The sequence below is a fragment of the Argentina silus genome, assembly GCF_951799395.1.
Source record: "Argentina silus genome assembly, chromosome: 12".
Lineage (NCBI taxonomy): Eukaryota > Metazoa > Chordata > Actinopteri > Argentiniformes > Argentinidae > Argentina > Argentina silus.
In genome coordinates, this window is record NC_139666.1 from 4,486,008 (window position 1) to 4,504,878 (window position 18,871).

Consider the following 18,871-nt stretch of genomic DNA (forward strand, 5'->3'; position numbering starts at 1 on the left):
GCTTTTGCTCGAGTAATGGTTTTTATTTTCTAGGTATTGTCATTCTTAATAATAGTTCTGATAAATAGCTCCAGCTTTTATGACTTTGTTTTTTTTGTAACTCTTTATTTTTTTGTGTACTCCATTCAAATCATTTCCAAAGCAGAGCAGATACACAGTAAGATTCAAACACCTGCTCCAGTAATATACAGTAGCTCGGTCTACACCTTAAAACTGGCTACAATAGGTAGGCTACTGTCATGCTACTAAGAACCGAATCTTAACTTGAGATCCACCTGCATAACAGTCTGGGCACCTCTATGACAATCTAAACTGTACACTGCTGTAAGTAGCTACACTACAGTAGGTAACACTGTTTTCAAATAATACTGTCAAATCCTTGAAAATGAATCAAATAAACATGACAAGCCCAGGTAACATTTTAGCCTACCTCAAATCCATGGACTGCCTTCAAATAAACCCAAAGCTGTCAGAGGCAAGACTGATAATGAATCAAATAAGCACTACCCATTCCGGTAATTTTTCTGTCATGTGTTTGAATAAAAGTCACCAATTCACACAATTGGAAGGGTCACAACATAATTCGTGGGGGACAACATGTTTACTGTATACTTGTTTTACAGTGCTGTTTTTTAGCTGGTAATTATGTTGTGTTCACCAGACAGTTAAAAAAATTAAACACAAACTAACTCGCACCAAAATAATGGTTACCGACGGCACTTGTGTCAATGAATCTGAAACACGTTATGTGACTATACCAAAATGATTAGGTCGTGACTACTTTTCATGTAAATACCTGGCTAAAAGTACACCAGACGTTCCCCCCGTGGAGCCTCTGTAAAAGAGGTAGAGCACAGTACAGGTTGTGTTAGCATATGGCTAGTACCTACTGTAGCCACGCTGCACCTGAGCAGTTGGACAGGAGGATAGCATCTATCTAAATCCCTCTAAATCCTGGTTAGTAGTGCGGAGGTGACCCAAAGAGGCTTTCTACAGATTACTGCCCAATCTTTATCCAGCGCCAGAGATATCAGGATCCAACACATATAACAACCAAGGGTATGTCCATCCAGTCATCTAGACAGAAGCTCAGGGACGTTTCCAGGGCTGTGGTGTGAAGAGGCCCTGAGGGAAATCTCTCTGTACACATACTAGGACTGGGCCAAGGACAGACCTTCCTCTGGGGGCCGTTAGTGACTCTGGTATGATTCAGTTCTAACACAAAGCACAACTTGTCCCCATGTCGGTTAGCTACATCTAAAATGTCAGGAATCACGAATCCACGTCCACGTTCTATTTGAAAGGTTTTAAAAAAAAAAATCACGACCAAAGTAAAGGATAGATATTGTTACAGTACATAACCAACTCTGACTTGTATTCACACCATTGCAGAATAGTCAACCTGAAAAATAAAAACATGTCTTAAAACTATGACACTTCAAGGGATGGGCCTGGACACCAACCTGACTATTGTCGTATGGTAAATCGGTATGCTCCATACATTGGTCGTTATAAATCAACAACACACTCCATACTGTGTGAAGGCAGACTCTGATTCAGCCAGAGTTCCAGTCTGCTTGGTCTGTACAGCCCAGATAAGTAGTGTCTGCTCTGCATGTACTATCAGTCTGTAGCTGGTGAGAAGGACAGCAGCGAAGTGGATTAATAGGATTAAAATCGACTTTCTCTCTCTCTCTCTCTCTCTCTCTCTCTCTCTCTCTCTCTCCCTCTCTCTCTCCCTCTCTCTCTCTCTCTCTAACTCTCCCTCTCTCTCTCTCTCCCTCTCCCTTAAGTCTCCGCACCCTCTCTCTCACCCTGTTTCTCTCTCTCTCTCTCGTTGCTGTAGTCTCTCTCCCTCCCTCTTTCCCTGCATTACAAAAACATTTCGCCTGTTGCTGCATAACTCAATTAGACACACAGTCCCCCTTAGAGGAGCTGCTGCCGCTTGGCTTCTCTGCCCATTATTACATAAATAGCACAACACAACGCCCCCATTTCACACCACTAAACACTCTTCATTTTACTCTTCCAGAGTCTCCATTTTGCCTTCCCAATGTTCCCTTCTTCTTATCCTGCTGCCCCACCATACTGATGTGCTTACAGTACTTATTTATGTATGCATGGGGTGGATTGCACATACACACTACTGTATGTACACTTTGTCTTCCACACTATGAGTGGGATTGGTACACACTATCAGGCGGTGACTACAACTACCTTACCTAACCACTGTCACACCTTCTCCTTGTACACACAAACACACACACACACACACACACACACACACACACACACACACACACACACACACACACACACACACACACACTGCACCATCCTCTGTGAACGTGGCAATTGCCCAATATCTGAAAACACAGAAATACAGCTACAGAAAATGAGGACTACGGATTTGATACACACAACATGCTGTTCCTGCAGGGATGATTTATCCTCTTCCAGTATAGAAATGCGTTTTGGCAAAGCAAATGTAAAAAAAGCCCAAAGCTTTCCGCTAGGTAGATCAATTATTTCAGGGGCGTGCTGGACTGCCAACGATGAACCCATTCTGACTGTCTCAGATTGCACACGTGACTTTTCGCCAAGTGATGGAGTGAAGGCAGGGCAGGCGTAGAATCGATCTCGTTCTACTGTTTACATGCTGTCTGATTCAATTAGGCACCGTCGTATTAAATAAATACCACAGTTTACAAATTCTACAATTATTATGTGTGTATCGTGGGATACCATCATAGTGGATAGGGAAGCAATGAACGCTGTTGCGGGAGGATATAACCGTTCATTGCAGCCTGACAAACTGAAACAAAAGAACAAAAACAAAGGCTGAGACGTCCACATTCACAATTGTTCAGAGTTATCCTACGTATTTAAAAATAAAAATAAATAAAAACCTTAAAGCCAGTATGAAATATGACAATGAAATACAATTAGTATACCATGTCAGCTATTGATAGGGTTTATTTATTTATTCTGTCAATTTGTTAAATAACACGTTGTGCTTTCACGTCCAAAACAACATCCCAAAAACACAGGTTTCTCGTTAGGCTATTGTGTTCTTTTTCTCTAAGTATTTGCAGTTTGTTTGTCGTTATGTTGTCTGTCATGTTAATAACCACATTTTTTCCCATCGCGAAGAATGAAGCAGTAGTGAGCCTGGAGTCGGTCCGTGTCCGACAACGTTATAGTTGATGAAGAACAAAGAAAGCTGCACCTAACTCACCTCCGTGAGGACCCAGCTTTTACACTGTTTTCTTCTCCAGAGTCCGGTGTAGCCTCTCCTCCGTGTCAGCTGGCTGCATCAAACACACTCATCTCCGTGAACCCAGCCTGGTCCAAATACTACACAGCAATCAGAACCACACGCCAGTTTACTGCGCCGAGTCCCAAAGCCATTGAGAGAAACAAACACATCCAACTCCACCACTCTTAACGCTCTCCTGGATAAAGGCGCCGTATCGTGACCCCCCTCCCCCCTCCTCATGTATTATTCAATGCAAATCATGTTCCAATTCAGGACAGAAAAGAAACTCCGAGTTTATACGATTTTTTTTCGATTCGACATAGATTGGGTTTTTCTCCCAATGCTCCTCTCAGGGATCCGTCGTGGTTTCTTTGTGTTGACGCTTCCAATCTACGGTCCCTGCCAGGCTTGGATGATACCATCTGCAGCGGAGGGGTTGCACAGATGGAGCCTACTGTAGTGAACGTGACTGCTTGTACTGTATGTAGGTGAAGAGTTTGGCTGCTTTTAAACATACAGTATGGCTTGTGATCGTTGTTTACTGTCGGAAATTAAAGAAATGGAAAATAAAGCAAGCTTCATGGATATTTAAGGGTTATCAGAGTAAATAGGACTTCCGCATGAGTATTTCGCCAGCATAAGATTGCGAACACAAATTCCTCTTCAGATCAGAGGTAAACTCATCTATGAACAAGGTCTGAATTTAAGATGATGATATAGGAGTGAAGACGTCAGATAAAAAAAAGGCACATTTCATTTTAGGATTCTGAGGAGAAGTGCTGTCAGGATGTGTTGGCCGTTTGAGAGGACCTCAACATACATCCTCAACATATTCAAACTCTGCTCTCCATCCAGCACCGCCCCGCGTCTTCAGATCAGCACCGTGGACAGCGCACACATGCCCAGCCAGCCTCGCCCTGACGGCGTGGAAGGCGACAGGTGTCCCGACCTCTAAACTTACAGGCTTTTGTCTCTGATTTGCCCTGGATGTGTTCCTCTACGGCTCAGTTGGTAGAGCATGGCCCTAACAACGCTTAAGTTGTGGGTTCGCTTCCCCCTGGGTCCATATATGCTGGAAAATGTATGTACTGACTCCAATGTAAGTCCCTTTGGATAAAGGTGGCATATAGTAAGGCGTTTTTATTAGGATCTCAAGTGAATGTTTGAAAAGCAAAAAGCAGTAAATATCCTGTGCTCGCTGCTTTGTATGACTTCGAATCTGTTGGCCTTTCTGATTGCACATTAATGCATAGGCCTTCACACTAAATTACTACATTAAATTAACTAATATTGGTATATATTGTCTTTCAAATGATAATAACATTAGCGCTGTAAATACCGTATGCTATGTCAATACCTTTTTACACCATAGCTTTAGACGCTATGTAAATAGCCTGTGAGCTTTAGGATCAGAATTATGAATACTATATTATATATTATTATTCCTTGTATACTCAAGGTTTCAGATGGATGTAAAAACGTAAACTAAGTCACCCATAGATCCAATAATGATTTACGGGAGAGCTGACTGAAGCAATATCGCCCCCTAGAGCATAAAGATTGTATGGAAAATGTCATTTTAAAATATTTGATAGACCTTGTAGCCTACATCGAACCTAAAGTCGTGTTAGTTTTGTGTTTAAGCATAATTTTATCAATAAAACAGGAATTTGTAATCAGCACCGTTTGTCAGTGATGAAGTAGTCTTATACGGTTAACTTTCTTCTCTTGTTATGCCCACTCCACAAACACACAAGCTGGCCGAAGTTTGTAAAGATTGAGTTGAAGAATTAATGAATGAATATTGATCTATAATTCTAATAACTGATTTTTTTTAATGTGATCAAACAATAGACTAACGCATTTTTTAGTAGACATGATCCATACAATGATGAAACAGTAGCCTGTTATACTGACTGTGCCTTTAAGAGGCCTCACATGAAATCAAGGGGTAAGTACCATCACCAAGCATAATGCATTTTAATGCGATACATTGATTAAAAAGATCCGCTAGTCACACATGACCTTCTTTATGAAGCCTGTTTACGATACGCCTTTGATTCTAGGCCTACTTAAATATGATGAAATAAATGACGATGTTGTTATATATGTAGCAATATATCATCCTCTCTCTTGCTAAGCGTGTCTATTTGCATTGCCTGCCAACAGCATCCGTGTGTGTCGCTTTAAGAGCCTACATTGGTACTCGGAGGCTGAGGGACGCACAGCGGTAGAACCTTGGTTGTGTGTTTCACACACACACACACACACACACACACACACACACATCAGTATCCCTAAAGGTCGTAGCATCACATAGGCCATTTCGCTGTTATTTTTTCTTGACATTCATGTATTTTCTCTGACCAATTGCCACGGAGGTCTTCGCTTTTTTAATTCATATTGCATCGAAAGGTTATTATTGGAAGACAAGATGGCTGAGATGGGACTGGGGAAGGGGGTTACTGCTGGGAAACTCGCCAGTAACGTCCAGAAAAAATTAACACGGGCTCAAGAAAAGGTATGATGTTTATTATTATAAATATGTTGTTGTTTTCACCAATGATATCGGATTCTTTGCCATCGGCTCGTCCAAAAGTCACAGCATCATTGTAGAGATGCAATGACGCATGATGACCGTCCGTCAGTAACACCGTACATCACTGTAGGAGGCTTGTTCAGGGGATGTAGCCAACCGTTTGCATGCTATACATTCGGTTCCTGCCAAATTGAATAATGTGAATAGTGTAATAGTCGTTCTGTTTAAATGAAATGGGTGCCATGGCATGTTGATTCAGAATCGGTTTAATATATAGGATGCGTTTCTTGCAATGGCCTGGTAGGCTACAGTGTCCATTTGGATACTGAATACAATTTGCTGTCTCGATCATTCATATGAACATTATGGATGATAAATGTTTGAAATTGACAGTATATCAACAAGTCTTTCAAAAATGAACATATGCTCTGATTTCTGTATTAACCGATGATGTATTTCCTGATGAGGTTCGGGGTTCCCTGCTTCCGTGTCAGGTGGAGTAAGCAGTAGGCCAGGCTAAAGATCCTGGATTCAAAATCAGAATCAAAAAAGAAAGCAAGTCAGCGATGTAAACATGTCCAAATAATCAATAGTTATATCAAATTAACGGTTTCCATGATATTCATTGAATTCGTCTTGCCCACATTTTATGTTAGTCTAACCGCCAATATTGCTTAAATATTCCCATTGCATATTACACACGTTTAACACTATGGTTATGCTAATGGTAAGCACAATGATCTGGATAATAGACAGGGGGCGCTCTTCTTAAACCACTGGACTCGACATAGATAAAACACCAGCTCAATCCTATTCAATGGAAACTCACCACACACATCACAACACACACCACAAACCTGGCCACTTATTTAAAAAAACAGAATGTGACTGCTTGGGGTCGAACCTGAGTTGTTTGTGTATCATAAGACTGTGTTAGCCCGCTGAACTATCAATCAATCAATCAATCAAATGTGTCCGTATAGCACTTTTTACATAAACACATGTCTCAAAGTGCTTTACAACAAGAACAATACTAAACAATAGAAACAATACATACAATACAAACAATATGAAACCACACTGAACCATAGACCCCCAAAAAGACTAGGTCATCGGCCTCTCATCATAACACGATTGTGGTGAGCCAAACCATTAGCACAGATATGATCAGTGTCTTCCTATTGTATGGTTCCCTATTCCAAACTGCACTTGTCAAATGTTTATGTCTTATTGTGTGTTCTTGATTCCCAGGTTATGCAGAAGCTGGGGAAAGCAGACGAGACACGAGACATTGCATTCGAGGAGGGTGTTATCAACTTCAACAAACAGCATGTAATGTCCCCTTACATAACATCTAGTTCCTAACCACTACTATCTCTGTCCTGTTTTTGTTATTTTTATAATATACACTCATCAAACACTTTATCAGGAACTCTGTGTTCATTTGGATACTGAATTCAATTTGCTGTCTTTGCTGTGAATGTTTCCAACATCCACAAGATGTTGGAAACATTCCTTTGGTCCATGATGACATGATTGCATCATGCAATTCCTGCAGATTTTTCAGGTGCACTTTCAAGCTGTGAATCTCCCGTTCTACCACATCCCAAAGGTGTTCTATTGGATTCAGATCCGGTGACTGGGAAGGCCACTGAAGAACACGTGTGTCTGGCTGACATTGTCGTGTTCATGAAACCAGTTTGAGACGACTTTTGCTTTGTCACATGGTGCATTATTATGTTGGAAGTAGCCATTAGAAGATGGGTAAATTGTGGCCATGAAGGGATGCACATGGTCAGCAACAATACTCAAATAGGCTGTGGCATTCAAACGATGATTGATTGGTATTAACAGGCCCAAAGTGTGCCAAGAAAACATTCCCCACACCATTAGACCACCTCCACCATAGGAAGGTATACAGGTGTTCCTAATAAAGTGTTCGGTGACTGTATATATATATATAGATAGAGAGCAATCTACAGCATAGACCACTTTACAGTCTTCTCTCTCTACTCAAAGCCATGAAGCCAGTAGGAATCACCAGTTTTGTCCTCTGTTCTCAGGTGGAAGGATCCAAACTTCAAAGGGACCTGAGAGCCTACCTAGAAGCAGTGAAAGGTGAGGTTTACTCATTGATGTCTGTACTGTAGCTGTTGATACTGGATTGACTGCAGGCCTCATCTCACATGAAACACTACAAAGAGGCAAGCTTCCACCATGTTTCTTACACAAAGTGTGTGTGTGTGTGTGTGCGTGTGTGCGTGCGTGCCTGCGTGCGTGCGTGTGTGTGTATGCCTGCATGTGTGTGCCATGTGCTATGTGTGTGTGTGTATGTTTCACAGCCATGCACGAGTCCTCCAAGAACCTTAATTCCTGTCTGGCTGACATGTACGAGCCAGAGTGGTACGGCAAAGATGACGTGGACTCCATCGTTGAGGTTCAACATCATTCTTCTGAAATCACATTGTACAGAACGCCTGTGTGTTAGCTCAGAACCAGACTGAGCTTAGCTTATTTTTGCTCTCCTGGACATCAGTCTGTCCTTCATCTAAACTGTTTTGCCCATACCTATAATGAGATGAGGATTATACATAACAAATGTATCAGCAATTGGATAACCTACATGTCTGGCTAAACCGGTCCATAGTTTATGACAGGACATTTATGCTGAGTGGGCAGGTGATTTTCCAACCAGTTCAAGTGCCTCTCTATGGAGGTCCAGACTGAGAGTCAGTAATAGTCAGTGAAATGGAAAGCAAAGGAAAATTCAGCATCGATCTAGGCTAGTTCTGTATGTGTGTTGTGTAGAAAGGTTTGGAGTTCAACCGCAGCTTTTTGTGCTCCTTACACTCCCGAGCCTGGAAGTCCCCTTTCAGCTGCTGTAACTCCTCGACACCCTTTGTCCCTGTCATATAGAAGTCCCCCAGCTCTTGTTCACAACCATTGTGTTTTCAGTACATACAGTTCAGACGACAGATTTTCAGGGATACCTTACTGCGGTGAGATAGATAAATATGACCAACTGTAGCAGCACATGTAGCGTGCATACTGAATGTGTGTGGGCATGTGTGCGTTTGCGTGTGCTAGTCTAACTTGCTTTGGTTCTGTCTGTGTTTCAGGACTCTGACGTCCTGTGGGAGGACTACCATCAGAAACTGGTGGATCACGCTCTGATCTCCATGGATACGTACCTCGGCCAGTTCCCTGATATTAAGGTACGATCCTGTTTACTGTTTACTGTTTACTGTTTGCCGTTCCTGTTTACTGTAATACCAAGACTCAATGTCAATAACTACCTTCGTTACACGTTTATTACACGTTTATTATCATGATTATCACACTTACTTTGCCTGCTGTTGTCTCCAGGCTCGGATCGCCAAGCGAGACAGGAAGCTGGTGGACTATGACAGTGCGAGACACAACTATTCTTCGACCCACAAGGGAAAGAAGAAGGAGGGAGCAGGAGGAGGAGGAGTCAAGATGCCGAAGGTACCGTAGCAGGTGTCGGTGATTGTGAACTCTTCCAGTAGTGGTGATTGGTGGTTTATGACCTCCGTTTTGTTTCTTCAACGAAACTGTTTTTTTTTCTTTTTTTTTGCCAAGAATTGACACTTTGTCATTTGACCAAAAGTGTTTGACCCATTGAGATACTGTAAACAGGTTAACAACCTCATATCAGTTTGTGTGTCAAAGTCTACTTTGTTTCACAGACCCCCTAGTAAGCCCCTCTGTCTGTCTCTCTTTCTCTCTCTCTCTCTCTCTCTCTCTCTCTCTCTCTCTCTCTCTCCATCCCCTCTATCTCAAACTTTCTCTCTCTCTCTCTCTCTCTCTCTCTCTCTCTCTCTCTCTCTCCATCCCCTCTCTCTCACTCCATCTATTCCTTCTCCTTGTCTTTCCCTGAGCAGCCAGCCTCGCTGCTAGAAAGGGCCACCCCAGGCTGGGCCCAGGGGATCCTGTCGGCCCACAACGTAGCTCAGAGTAACCTGTCACGGAACCAGGTCTCTCCTGCATTCCTCCACCTCCTCCACCTCCATCGGCACTCAATACACGGCACTCAATACACACACACACACACACACACACACACACACACCATATCCACATCTCTAATGCATGATCCTCCTTTGATCCATCAACACACACATACACACACATGTTTTTAGCTACTGTATGTTGTGTGTCGTACTCTGAGAGCTGTCTCAGTGTGTGTTTATGTGTGTGTGTGTGTGTGTGTGTGTGTGTGTGTGTGTGTGTGTGTGTGTGTGTGTGTGTTTGTGGCAGGCAGAGGACGAGTTGGAGAGAGCTCAGAAGGTGTTTGAGGAAATCAACATTGATCTACAAGAAGAGCTGCCTTCACTATGGAACAGGTGAGACTCAAACAGACACACTACCAACTGGGCCTACTTTATATAATGTATAGAATAATGTATAGAACAGTACTGATGTACTGTGAATATGTATTTCTATATGATGACTTATTAACCTGCACCTGCCTGCATCTGCCCCGTGGTTAAACCTGCTCAACTCATTGTTGGTGTGGAATGGCATGACTAAAAATGGACATTCGGTGGAGTAACAATAATACAATGTCAATTGTCTTTCTTACGCCTTTCTGTCTTTTCTCACCCTTTTCTCTTCTCCTTTTCCCCTGACTCCTCTGTATGTCCCCCTCTTTTTCTATCCATTCCCCCCTCTCTCTCTCTCTCTCTCTCTCTGTCTCTCTGTCTGTCTCTCCCTCTCCCACTCATTCTCTCTCTCATCATCCCCCTCTCCCTCTGCCGTCCCCCCTCTCTCTCTCTCTCTCTCTCTCTCTCTCTCTCTCTCTCCCTCTGTAGTCGTGTAGGCTTCTACGTCAGCACCTTCCAGAGTATGGCTGGCTTCGAGGAGAAGTTTCACAAGGAGATGGGAAAGGTGAGTTACCTTGATGATGGGTTGAGTGATGACATGCTTGTTGCTGAACATGATAAATCCATTGAAATTTGATTGGCTTTTATGTCGTGGAGTGACATGAGCTGTATGAATATTAATACTAGAAACACCATTCTTTCTCTCTCTCTCTCTCTCTCTCTCTCTCTCTCTCTCAGCTGGACCAGAACCTGTACGATACGCTTGTAAAACTGGAGAGAGGGGACACATCCAGGTGAGTTCCTGTTATTAGTTACCACAGTGACAAATGATCTGTGTGACTTGATCCACCACCCTGATGACAGTAGAAAAGCCATCAGAAGGATAAAGCTGATGTTGTCAGCAAAGCCTTTTTGCTGTTGGATTGTTGTGTCATGTGAATTACAACTTATAAAGGCTATCATGAATCCTTATGAACCCTTTATACGGCCTACATACGGTAGATGATTCACAAACCATTTATAAGCACAGTCACTCTACAGTTATAAAGGGTGTTATATCCGTTCCTTACATGGGGCACCTTGCCAAATGTGGCGTAACCCTTTTGACGGCCGCTATACAGCATAACACTTGCAGAAATGATTCTTGTAGGCCTTATAAAGGGTAGGAAAAGAAACTTTAAAACCTTTAAAGTTGTAATTTGTTTGTAGTGGGAGGGTGTAGTGACGTGTCCTCTAGATTAAACCCCTCCCCACCGCCCCCCCCCCCTACAGAAAGGCAGGTAGCCGCAGTGTGACGTCGGGAACGGCAGCCGCGAGGAGGTAACGGCGAAAGCCACACAGAATTCTCTGCACAGACTATGCTGCCTGTGTGTCTGTGTCTCTGTGTGTCTGTCTCTGGAGGCCCGTGGATGGAGGACGGTGTGTGTATGTGGGTGTCTCTGTGTGTGCGTGTGTGTATGCGCGTGTGTGTGTCTGTGTCTGTGTGTGCGTGTGCCTGTGTGTATGTGTGTTTGTGTCCGTCTGCCGTCTCAGACTCTGGACTGTGCCTGGTTTGTCGTGAACTCCCATGGTGAAGAGAACGTTGAGTTTAGGTGCCGTGGTGTCCAGTCTTTGCTCCTAAAATGGCCGCTGTGGGCCCAGACTTGCCTGCACATTCTAACCAAACTGATAAACACCTGGGTCAAGTCATCAGATCAAGACTCAGTGATAAGTTGAATCAGGTGTGGCAGTGTTTGGCTGGAATGAAAGCTTGGACCCGTGTTGGCCCTTTAAGAATAAGACTGGACTTTGCTTTCAGATAAGTTGCACTACTGATTGCTACTACTGCTAGCTAACAGGCACGTTAAATCCAGCTTGCACGGAAAGGAGCGGGTTTTGAGTCTTCTTGCATGATAGCGCTTGCAATGACATCCCAGATAAGATTTGCTCCCACTCAGAGCATGGCCTAACCTAGCTGCTTATTCAGCAACCCTTTCCACCCCTCTCCCCCCCCCCCTCTCCTCTGTCATCCCTCTCTCTCTCCTCTTCCCTCTCTCTCCCCTCTTCCCTCTCTCTCCCCTCTTCCCTCTCTCTCCCTCAGCGACAGAGATGCAGCCAATCACACCCTCAGTCCAGGGGCACCACCAGCCATTCCCAAGTCTCCATCCAAGGTATTGGAGTGTTTGGTCACACACACACACACACACACGCACACGCACGCACACACACGCACACACACACACACACACACACACACACACACACACACACACACACACACACACACACACTCTCTGGACTCTCTGGAGTCCTATTGGCTACATCTAGTCCATTACTGTAATGAAGAGAGGCCTTGCCAACACACTCTCCAGGTTTTAAGCTTCTGTTCTCTGTGTTCCTAATCCTCTCTGTGACCGTACCCTCTCACAGCTGAGGCCAGCAGTTCCCCCGCCACCCAAAGCCACTCCATGCAAGGACATGAAACCAGAAAACATCATCAACCTGTTTGATGCTGCTGCGACTCCGGACATCAGTGTCACGTCTCCAACACAGGTTAGGACCTCTCCACACTTCCTGTCCTGTCTAACCTACCTCTACGGCTTGTTAGCATAGCAGCCTATAGATTGTCTGATCTACCTCTACAGCTTGTTAGCATAGCAGCCTATAGATTGTCTAACCTACCTTACCTAACCCTAACCTTAACCCTAACCCTAACCCTAACCCTTCTGTTGTATGCTATGGATGCCATGTATTCACCACCCCTAAACACATGGCAAACCCCACCCTGCCTTTCCGTTAAAGGGATAGTTCAATCAAATTATGAAATCACATTTTTGTTTCCTGACCCTCAAAGCAGTCTATGGACAAGGAGAATGTGCATTCCACATGGGTTTGTTAATGTAGCCTTTGCAAAAATCTGCACATTTGAGCATTTCCTAACCAAAAACCAATGGAGGTCATGCTAAATTAGCATGTTTGAAATGTCATGCCAAAAATCACATCAAAATCTCTTAAAAGTCTCAATGAGTTGGTTCAAATGACTTTCTGATTGTTTGGCCATTACATTTTATATGTAAACATAACATTTTAATCCACGGCACGTTGATTTTCACTGGTTTTGGTTAGAAAATGCTAATAGTAGCTGATTTTGGCAGTGGCTTCATAAACAAATGCAAAGAGTGGATTCCACTCTGTCCTTGTCCATAGACTGCTGATAAGTTAAAGAAACAAATCTGTAATTTGGGGGAACTACCCCTTTAAGAGTATTTCACCCTCTGTTGGCAGTTTGACGCTCCGGCAGGGGGTAATCTGTTGGATATGGACCTTGTCTCCCTGTCAGCTCCCAGCAAAGTTTCTCCAGCCCCACAGGTGGGTGGCGCTGCCTGCCTGTTCCTCGATCAGTCAGTTAGTCAGCCAGTCAACTGGTGTTAGATAAACATATCTGACACCTGCATTCAACAATATGCATCTTTTATAGTCTCTTGCATTTTTTAAAACATTTCTTATTGAAGTGGCAGAAAGACAGGATTGCAGAAGACTGCCCCCTAGATGCAGTACCCTCTTAATTCAAACTCTCCCCCCTCCCTCCCTCCCTCCCTGCTCCCTCCTCCCTCCCCCCTGATGTCGTCTCTTGCACCAGATCCTCCTCCTCATCAGTGTAGCTTAGTGAGTTACTTTCCAAGGACCGCTCACTGGTTATTGTAGTGCGTTATTATCTCCAAAAGTGGCTGGGCTGAGCCACTGTTTTTCTGAAAGGAATTTTAATGGGATAGAGATGGTCTCAGGGGATGATCTTCGGCCAGCCAATGTCACTGCCGAATTGCTACAGATATACCAGGGTCATTTGGCAATATTTGATTAAAACTTGCCTACTGCCACGTTAAAGAACAAGTTAAGTTAAAATTGTAGCACCTGGTGAAAGAGCCTTAATAATGTTAAATGCTCTATCTGATATTTACCTGTGAATAATCTATTTATTCTATCTATTTAGCTGTGAATAATCTATTTATTCTATCTATTTACCTGTGAATAATCTTTCTCTTCTCTGCTCTCTGAAGGCGGTTTCATGGGATTCATGGGAGGTAAGCAGCTTATCATTGTCCTCTAGATTGGTCTTGTGTTGGGGCACCTGGGTTTCTCTTCAGCATACATGGGCCTAGTTGTCCAAATCAACCTACTTACTGTACATGCTACGTATGTTAGCCATGCTTCAATCAGAATAACTGAGTACTGTTTTCCGGTTGACCCTAACTAACTAACTAAGTTGGCCCTAACTAACTAACTAAGTTGGCCCTAACTAATCTTTATCTCCACAGCTTTAAAATGAATGCAGTATCACCTACAGCAAAGTACAGGCTGTACATTGTCGGAAGTAGGATATAATCAATTTGTGTTTTGGTGGAAAAAACAAAAGCATGTTGCAACACAAAAGCAATACTTGTACTGTACTGTACAATTGAAAGAGACACATAAACGTGTTTGTGCTCTTGTGAATTACAGGAACAAATATCTTAGCATCTGAATATAGGAGACATTTTTTACAAACAGTATATTGTACTGTAAATGCTTTTACACTCCATAGCGTTAAACTGGCCCCTCTCTTTTCACCTTGCTGTGATGACCCAGGGTTTGTACTTTATCGGTGGTATTCTGTTCAAAGGTTTGTTCCTCCTTTGCTTGAAGTCACAATATCAAGAAGTCACGTAGGGTATCTTTTCAGGTGGTACGCTTGTACTCTTAGTTGTCCAGGGTCATGGTGGAACTCACCAGAGAAACATATCTTGCTTTGATAGGAGAAACAGCAACAATCTTCTAGAACGATCTGACGGCTGTCTCTTCACCTTTTTTTGCCACCTCCCCCTCTCATCAATCTTTTCATTTAATAATAACAAATAACAATGATAATCCAAAATATTATTGTTGTTATTATGAATTTTTTATTTACTCTTCCACATTCCCTGATAATTGGGCCCCTCCCCTCGGACCCCTGACATGGAACACCGGATCTCCATGACTTCCTTATGCCCCCTTTTTTGCCCATGCGATGCCCATGCCCCCATGCCCCCCTGCCCTCGTCCATGTAGCCTGAGGAAACCCCGGCCTCAGAGGAGCCCCAGACCTGGGATGATGATGGCAGCCAGCCGGTCAGAGCCTCCTGGGGGGATGATGGCATTGCTGCCGCCCAGGAGAGCTGGGACGATGATGGCTCTCAGCCGGTGCGCGCTGATTGGGCCGAGGACACTGAGGCGGCTGCTGCTGCCCCGGCTGCCCCGGCTGCTGCTGCCCCGGCTGCCCCGGCTGCTGCTGCCCCGGCTGCTGCTGCCCCGGCCCAGGAGGAGAGCTGGGATGACGACGGCAGCCAGCCGGTCAAGGCCTCCTGGGGGCATGACGGTACCTCTGCCGCCCAGGCTGGTTGGGATGATGGTGATGAGGTGCCCCAGGTACGATTGGACAGACTAGGATGCATCTGGACTGGATGGATGCATCGGCTACATAGACATACCATAGCTGGCTGGTAGGGGGCGCTGGTTCTGAAGCCTGGGGTATATGTACATATACAGTACATCAATGAGCGTCAGCACTGGCAGGATGGGAGCTGTAGTTCTCATGTGGTGAAGCTGTGGTGGAGATCTCAGTCCGATTCTGCTCAGTAGGGTCAACCACACAACGCCTACAGCTCCTTCAGAATAGATCCCAGTCTATACACACTGCTGGATCAAAGGCGTGTTCATAGACCGGGGTTGGTTCTTGTGATGTACGGTATGTGACTGTCCTTCTCCTCCTCTGACAGGCTGACACACCTACAACTGCAGCTGCAGCTCCTGTGGATAGTGCTTCGGTAGACGCTGTAAGTGGTACTTAGCTACTGACACCAACACAAGTACAACCTTACTGACACACACACACAAGCACACAGTGACTTGCAACACTCACTCATACACACTCATTCCAATGTGAATCCTGGAATCCCTACATGTTTGCCATGTATTAAGTGTGTTATTTTCCTCTCTCCATGTGTCCAGCCTTCTGCGCCGGTGCCGGCGGAGGTGACCAACGGAACCACGGAGGCCGTGGAGATGCCCCCAGGGTTCCTCTTCAAGGCAAGTGTGAGATGATGAGAAACCAGCTTCTCATATGCATGGCTTTTGTATATCCAGTATCACAACTTCAGATGTAAGGGAACTATGTAGACTTCACAAGGCATTTTTAAAGTGATGGTTTAAAAACGCCTTGAGTCAATGCCTTTATTGTTCTATTCAAAATAAACCGAGTGAAAATCTTATTTTTCTTCCAAGAAGGTTGTATGAAAGTGTACGTTGTCATTTCCTTGTGCCTCTGCGTGACATGTTCAGGTGCAGACCATGCATGACTATGTTGCCAATGACTCAGATGAGCTGGAGATGAAGGCTGGAGAGGTGGTGCTGGTTGTGACCTTCGAGAACCCCGACGAACAGGTCAGTCCTCAGCGCACACACACACACGCACACATACATACCTGTTCACCTGTACACCAGTTCACCTCAATTTCATGTCTGTTCTATCACTTTAGATGATATGTCTGTTGATATATTTCGAGCTCCACTCAATCTGTACTGTGTGTGTTGTGTGTGTGTGTGTGTGTGTGTGTGTGTGTGTGTGTGTGTGTGTGTGTGTGTGTGTGTGTGTATACCTGCATGTAGGATGATGGCTGGCTGCAGGGGATGAAGCAGGAAGACTGGATTAAGAACAAAGAGAAGGCAGCCAAAGGAGTGTTCCCAGAGAACTTCACCTCAAGGCTGTGAGAGAGGAGAGACTATCCCAGTATCTGCTCTTCCTGTTATTCTCTTCCTTCACATCCTTATCTATCTCTCTCTCCCTCCCTCCCGACCTCCCCCCCCCCCCCTTTATTCCATTTCCACTTCTAATCCTCTGGTTCATTATATCTGGTTGGTCGTTGGTCATAAGAGAAAGCAGCATTGCATTGTCGACTGTAACCATGACTATTAGCATGTGTCACATGTTAAATCATTTGTGCTGTTGTTTATTTTATTTTTTTGGGCATATGAATTGATTTGCACTTACTTTGATCGTCCTCGAGAAGGTTGAAGACACGAGTAACTCAGCAAGTTTACACAGCATTATTGAGTGAGTGTGTACAAAAGTGTGTGATAATGTGTACAAAAGTGTGTGATAATGTGACAAACGTGTGTGATAATGTGACAAAAGTGTGTGATAATTGATACTAACAGAAATTGTGTGTCTGCTCTGCAATGCGTTGTCTTTCTGATCTGTATACTGTATGGAACTTGCGAGATCATTTCATTTTTGCCATGGGGTCCAAATATACATTCGCTCATTCCTCAAGTAATTCATGCTCACTCTCAGTCTGCAGCTGTAGTGTTTTTAGAAATCTTTCCTAGATTTCTTCTGCTCTCTGCCATTTTTCTCATTTTTATCGGCCCAAATAGGTAGATTTGTTAGGTAAAACAGCCCCTGTAGAGTTTTACTGTACCTCAGGTTGAGAAACTAGAAGTAGGCTATGGCATGATAGAAGCCCCCTAATGTAGTTGTGATAATGATAATGTAATGATAATGATAATGATAATGGTAAAACGCTCGTTGGCTTTTCTCCCAACCTCTCACCAAAATACTGTGTTTGTGTCCAGGTTGCCAGGTATTGTGATGATAATTCCCCTTGAAAAGCTTTACCTTGTCTCATAACATACAATGTAATAATGTCTTGTTTTGCCCTGCATCCTACCTTAAGGTGTTACGTACGGTTGCCAGGGGTTTAACCGCCGCTGCACGCCGCCATGTACAGTGCTGCTTGGAAGTTTGTGAACCCTACAGGTGGTCATTATGGTCATTATTTTTGGATCAAATATTAAAATGAACTTATAAAATCTTTATCTAAACCCCAATTCATAATAAAGACATTCCAAATAAAGGACGCAAGCAAAAAAAACGATATATATATTCATTTATTTAACAAAAATGTGCAAAAATATGTGAACCTCTTCAGTCAATAGCTTGTGTCACCTCCATTAGCAGTGATAACTTGGAGTAAACGTCTCGTATAGCTACTAATCAGTCTCTGACATCTGTCTTGAGGGATTTCTGCCCACTCCTCCTCACAGAACTCAGCCAATTGAGTGAGGTTTGAGGGGTGTCTGACATTAACTGCCCGCTTCAGGCCCTGCCACAGCATCTCAATTGGATTTAGGTCAGAACTTTGATTGGCCAATCCAAAACACAAGTCTTCTTTCTCCTGAGTCATTCTTTGGTAGATTTGCTTGAATGCTTTGGGTCGGTGTCTTGTTGGAAAACCCATTTTCAGCCCAGCTTTAGCTCCTTGACATGACTGAGTCATCCAGGTCCAGAGGAGGAAAAGCAGGCCCAGATCTTGACATTCCCACCACCAAACTTAGTGGTTTTGATTGTGACCAAAAAGGTTAATTTTAGACTCATCTGTCCAGAGAACTGACTTTCAGAAACCTTCAGGCTTGTCCAGGTGGTCTCTGGCAAAGTTAAGACGGGCAGTTTGGTTCTTTTTTGACAGCAGAGGCCTCCCATGAATGCCTTTTTGATTCAGTGTTCTTATTGTTGAAGCATGCACAGTTACCTGAGATGCAGCAAGGGAGGTCTGCAAATCTCTAGATGTTATGTTTGGGTTGGCTTTTACTTGATTTATTATTTTTCTTGTGGCTCTTGTGGATATTTTAGAAGGGGGTCCACTTCTAGGCTGAGTTGCTGTCATGTTAAATGCTC

At 43.9% G+C, this 18,871-nt stretch overlaps 1 protein-coding gene across 1 annotated transcript; it reads left to right on the forward strand.

Moving 5' to 3' along the window:
* Positions 1-5,693: 5,693 nt before the first annotated feature.
* bin1a (bridging integrator 1a) lies at positions 5,694-16,925 on the forward strand (the record flags this gene model as incomplete). Its single annotated transcript, XM_083682070.1, has 19 exons — positions 5,694-5,780; positions 7,050-7,130; positions 7,862-7,916; positions 8,141-8,235; positions 8,918-9,013; positions 9,165-9,287; positions 9,704-9,796; positions 10,080-10,165; positions 10,634-10,709; positions 10,883-10,938; positions 12,225-12,294; positions 12,554-12,676; positions 13,409-13,492; positions 14,182-14,205; positions 15,208-15,564; positions 15,915-15,971; positions 16,147-16,230; positions 16,483-16,578; positions 16,804-16,925. 19 exons carry the CDS (start codon positions 5,694-5,696, stop codon positions 16,903-16,905), a joined length of 1,845 nt encoding a protein of 614 aa, XP_083538196.1. The 3' UTR covers positions 16,906-16,925.
* Positions 16,926-18,871: the final 1,946 nt, after the last annotated feature.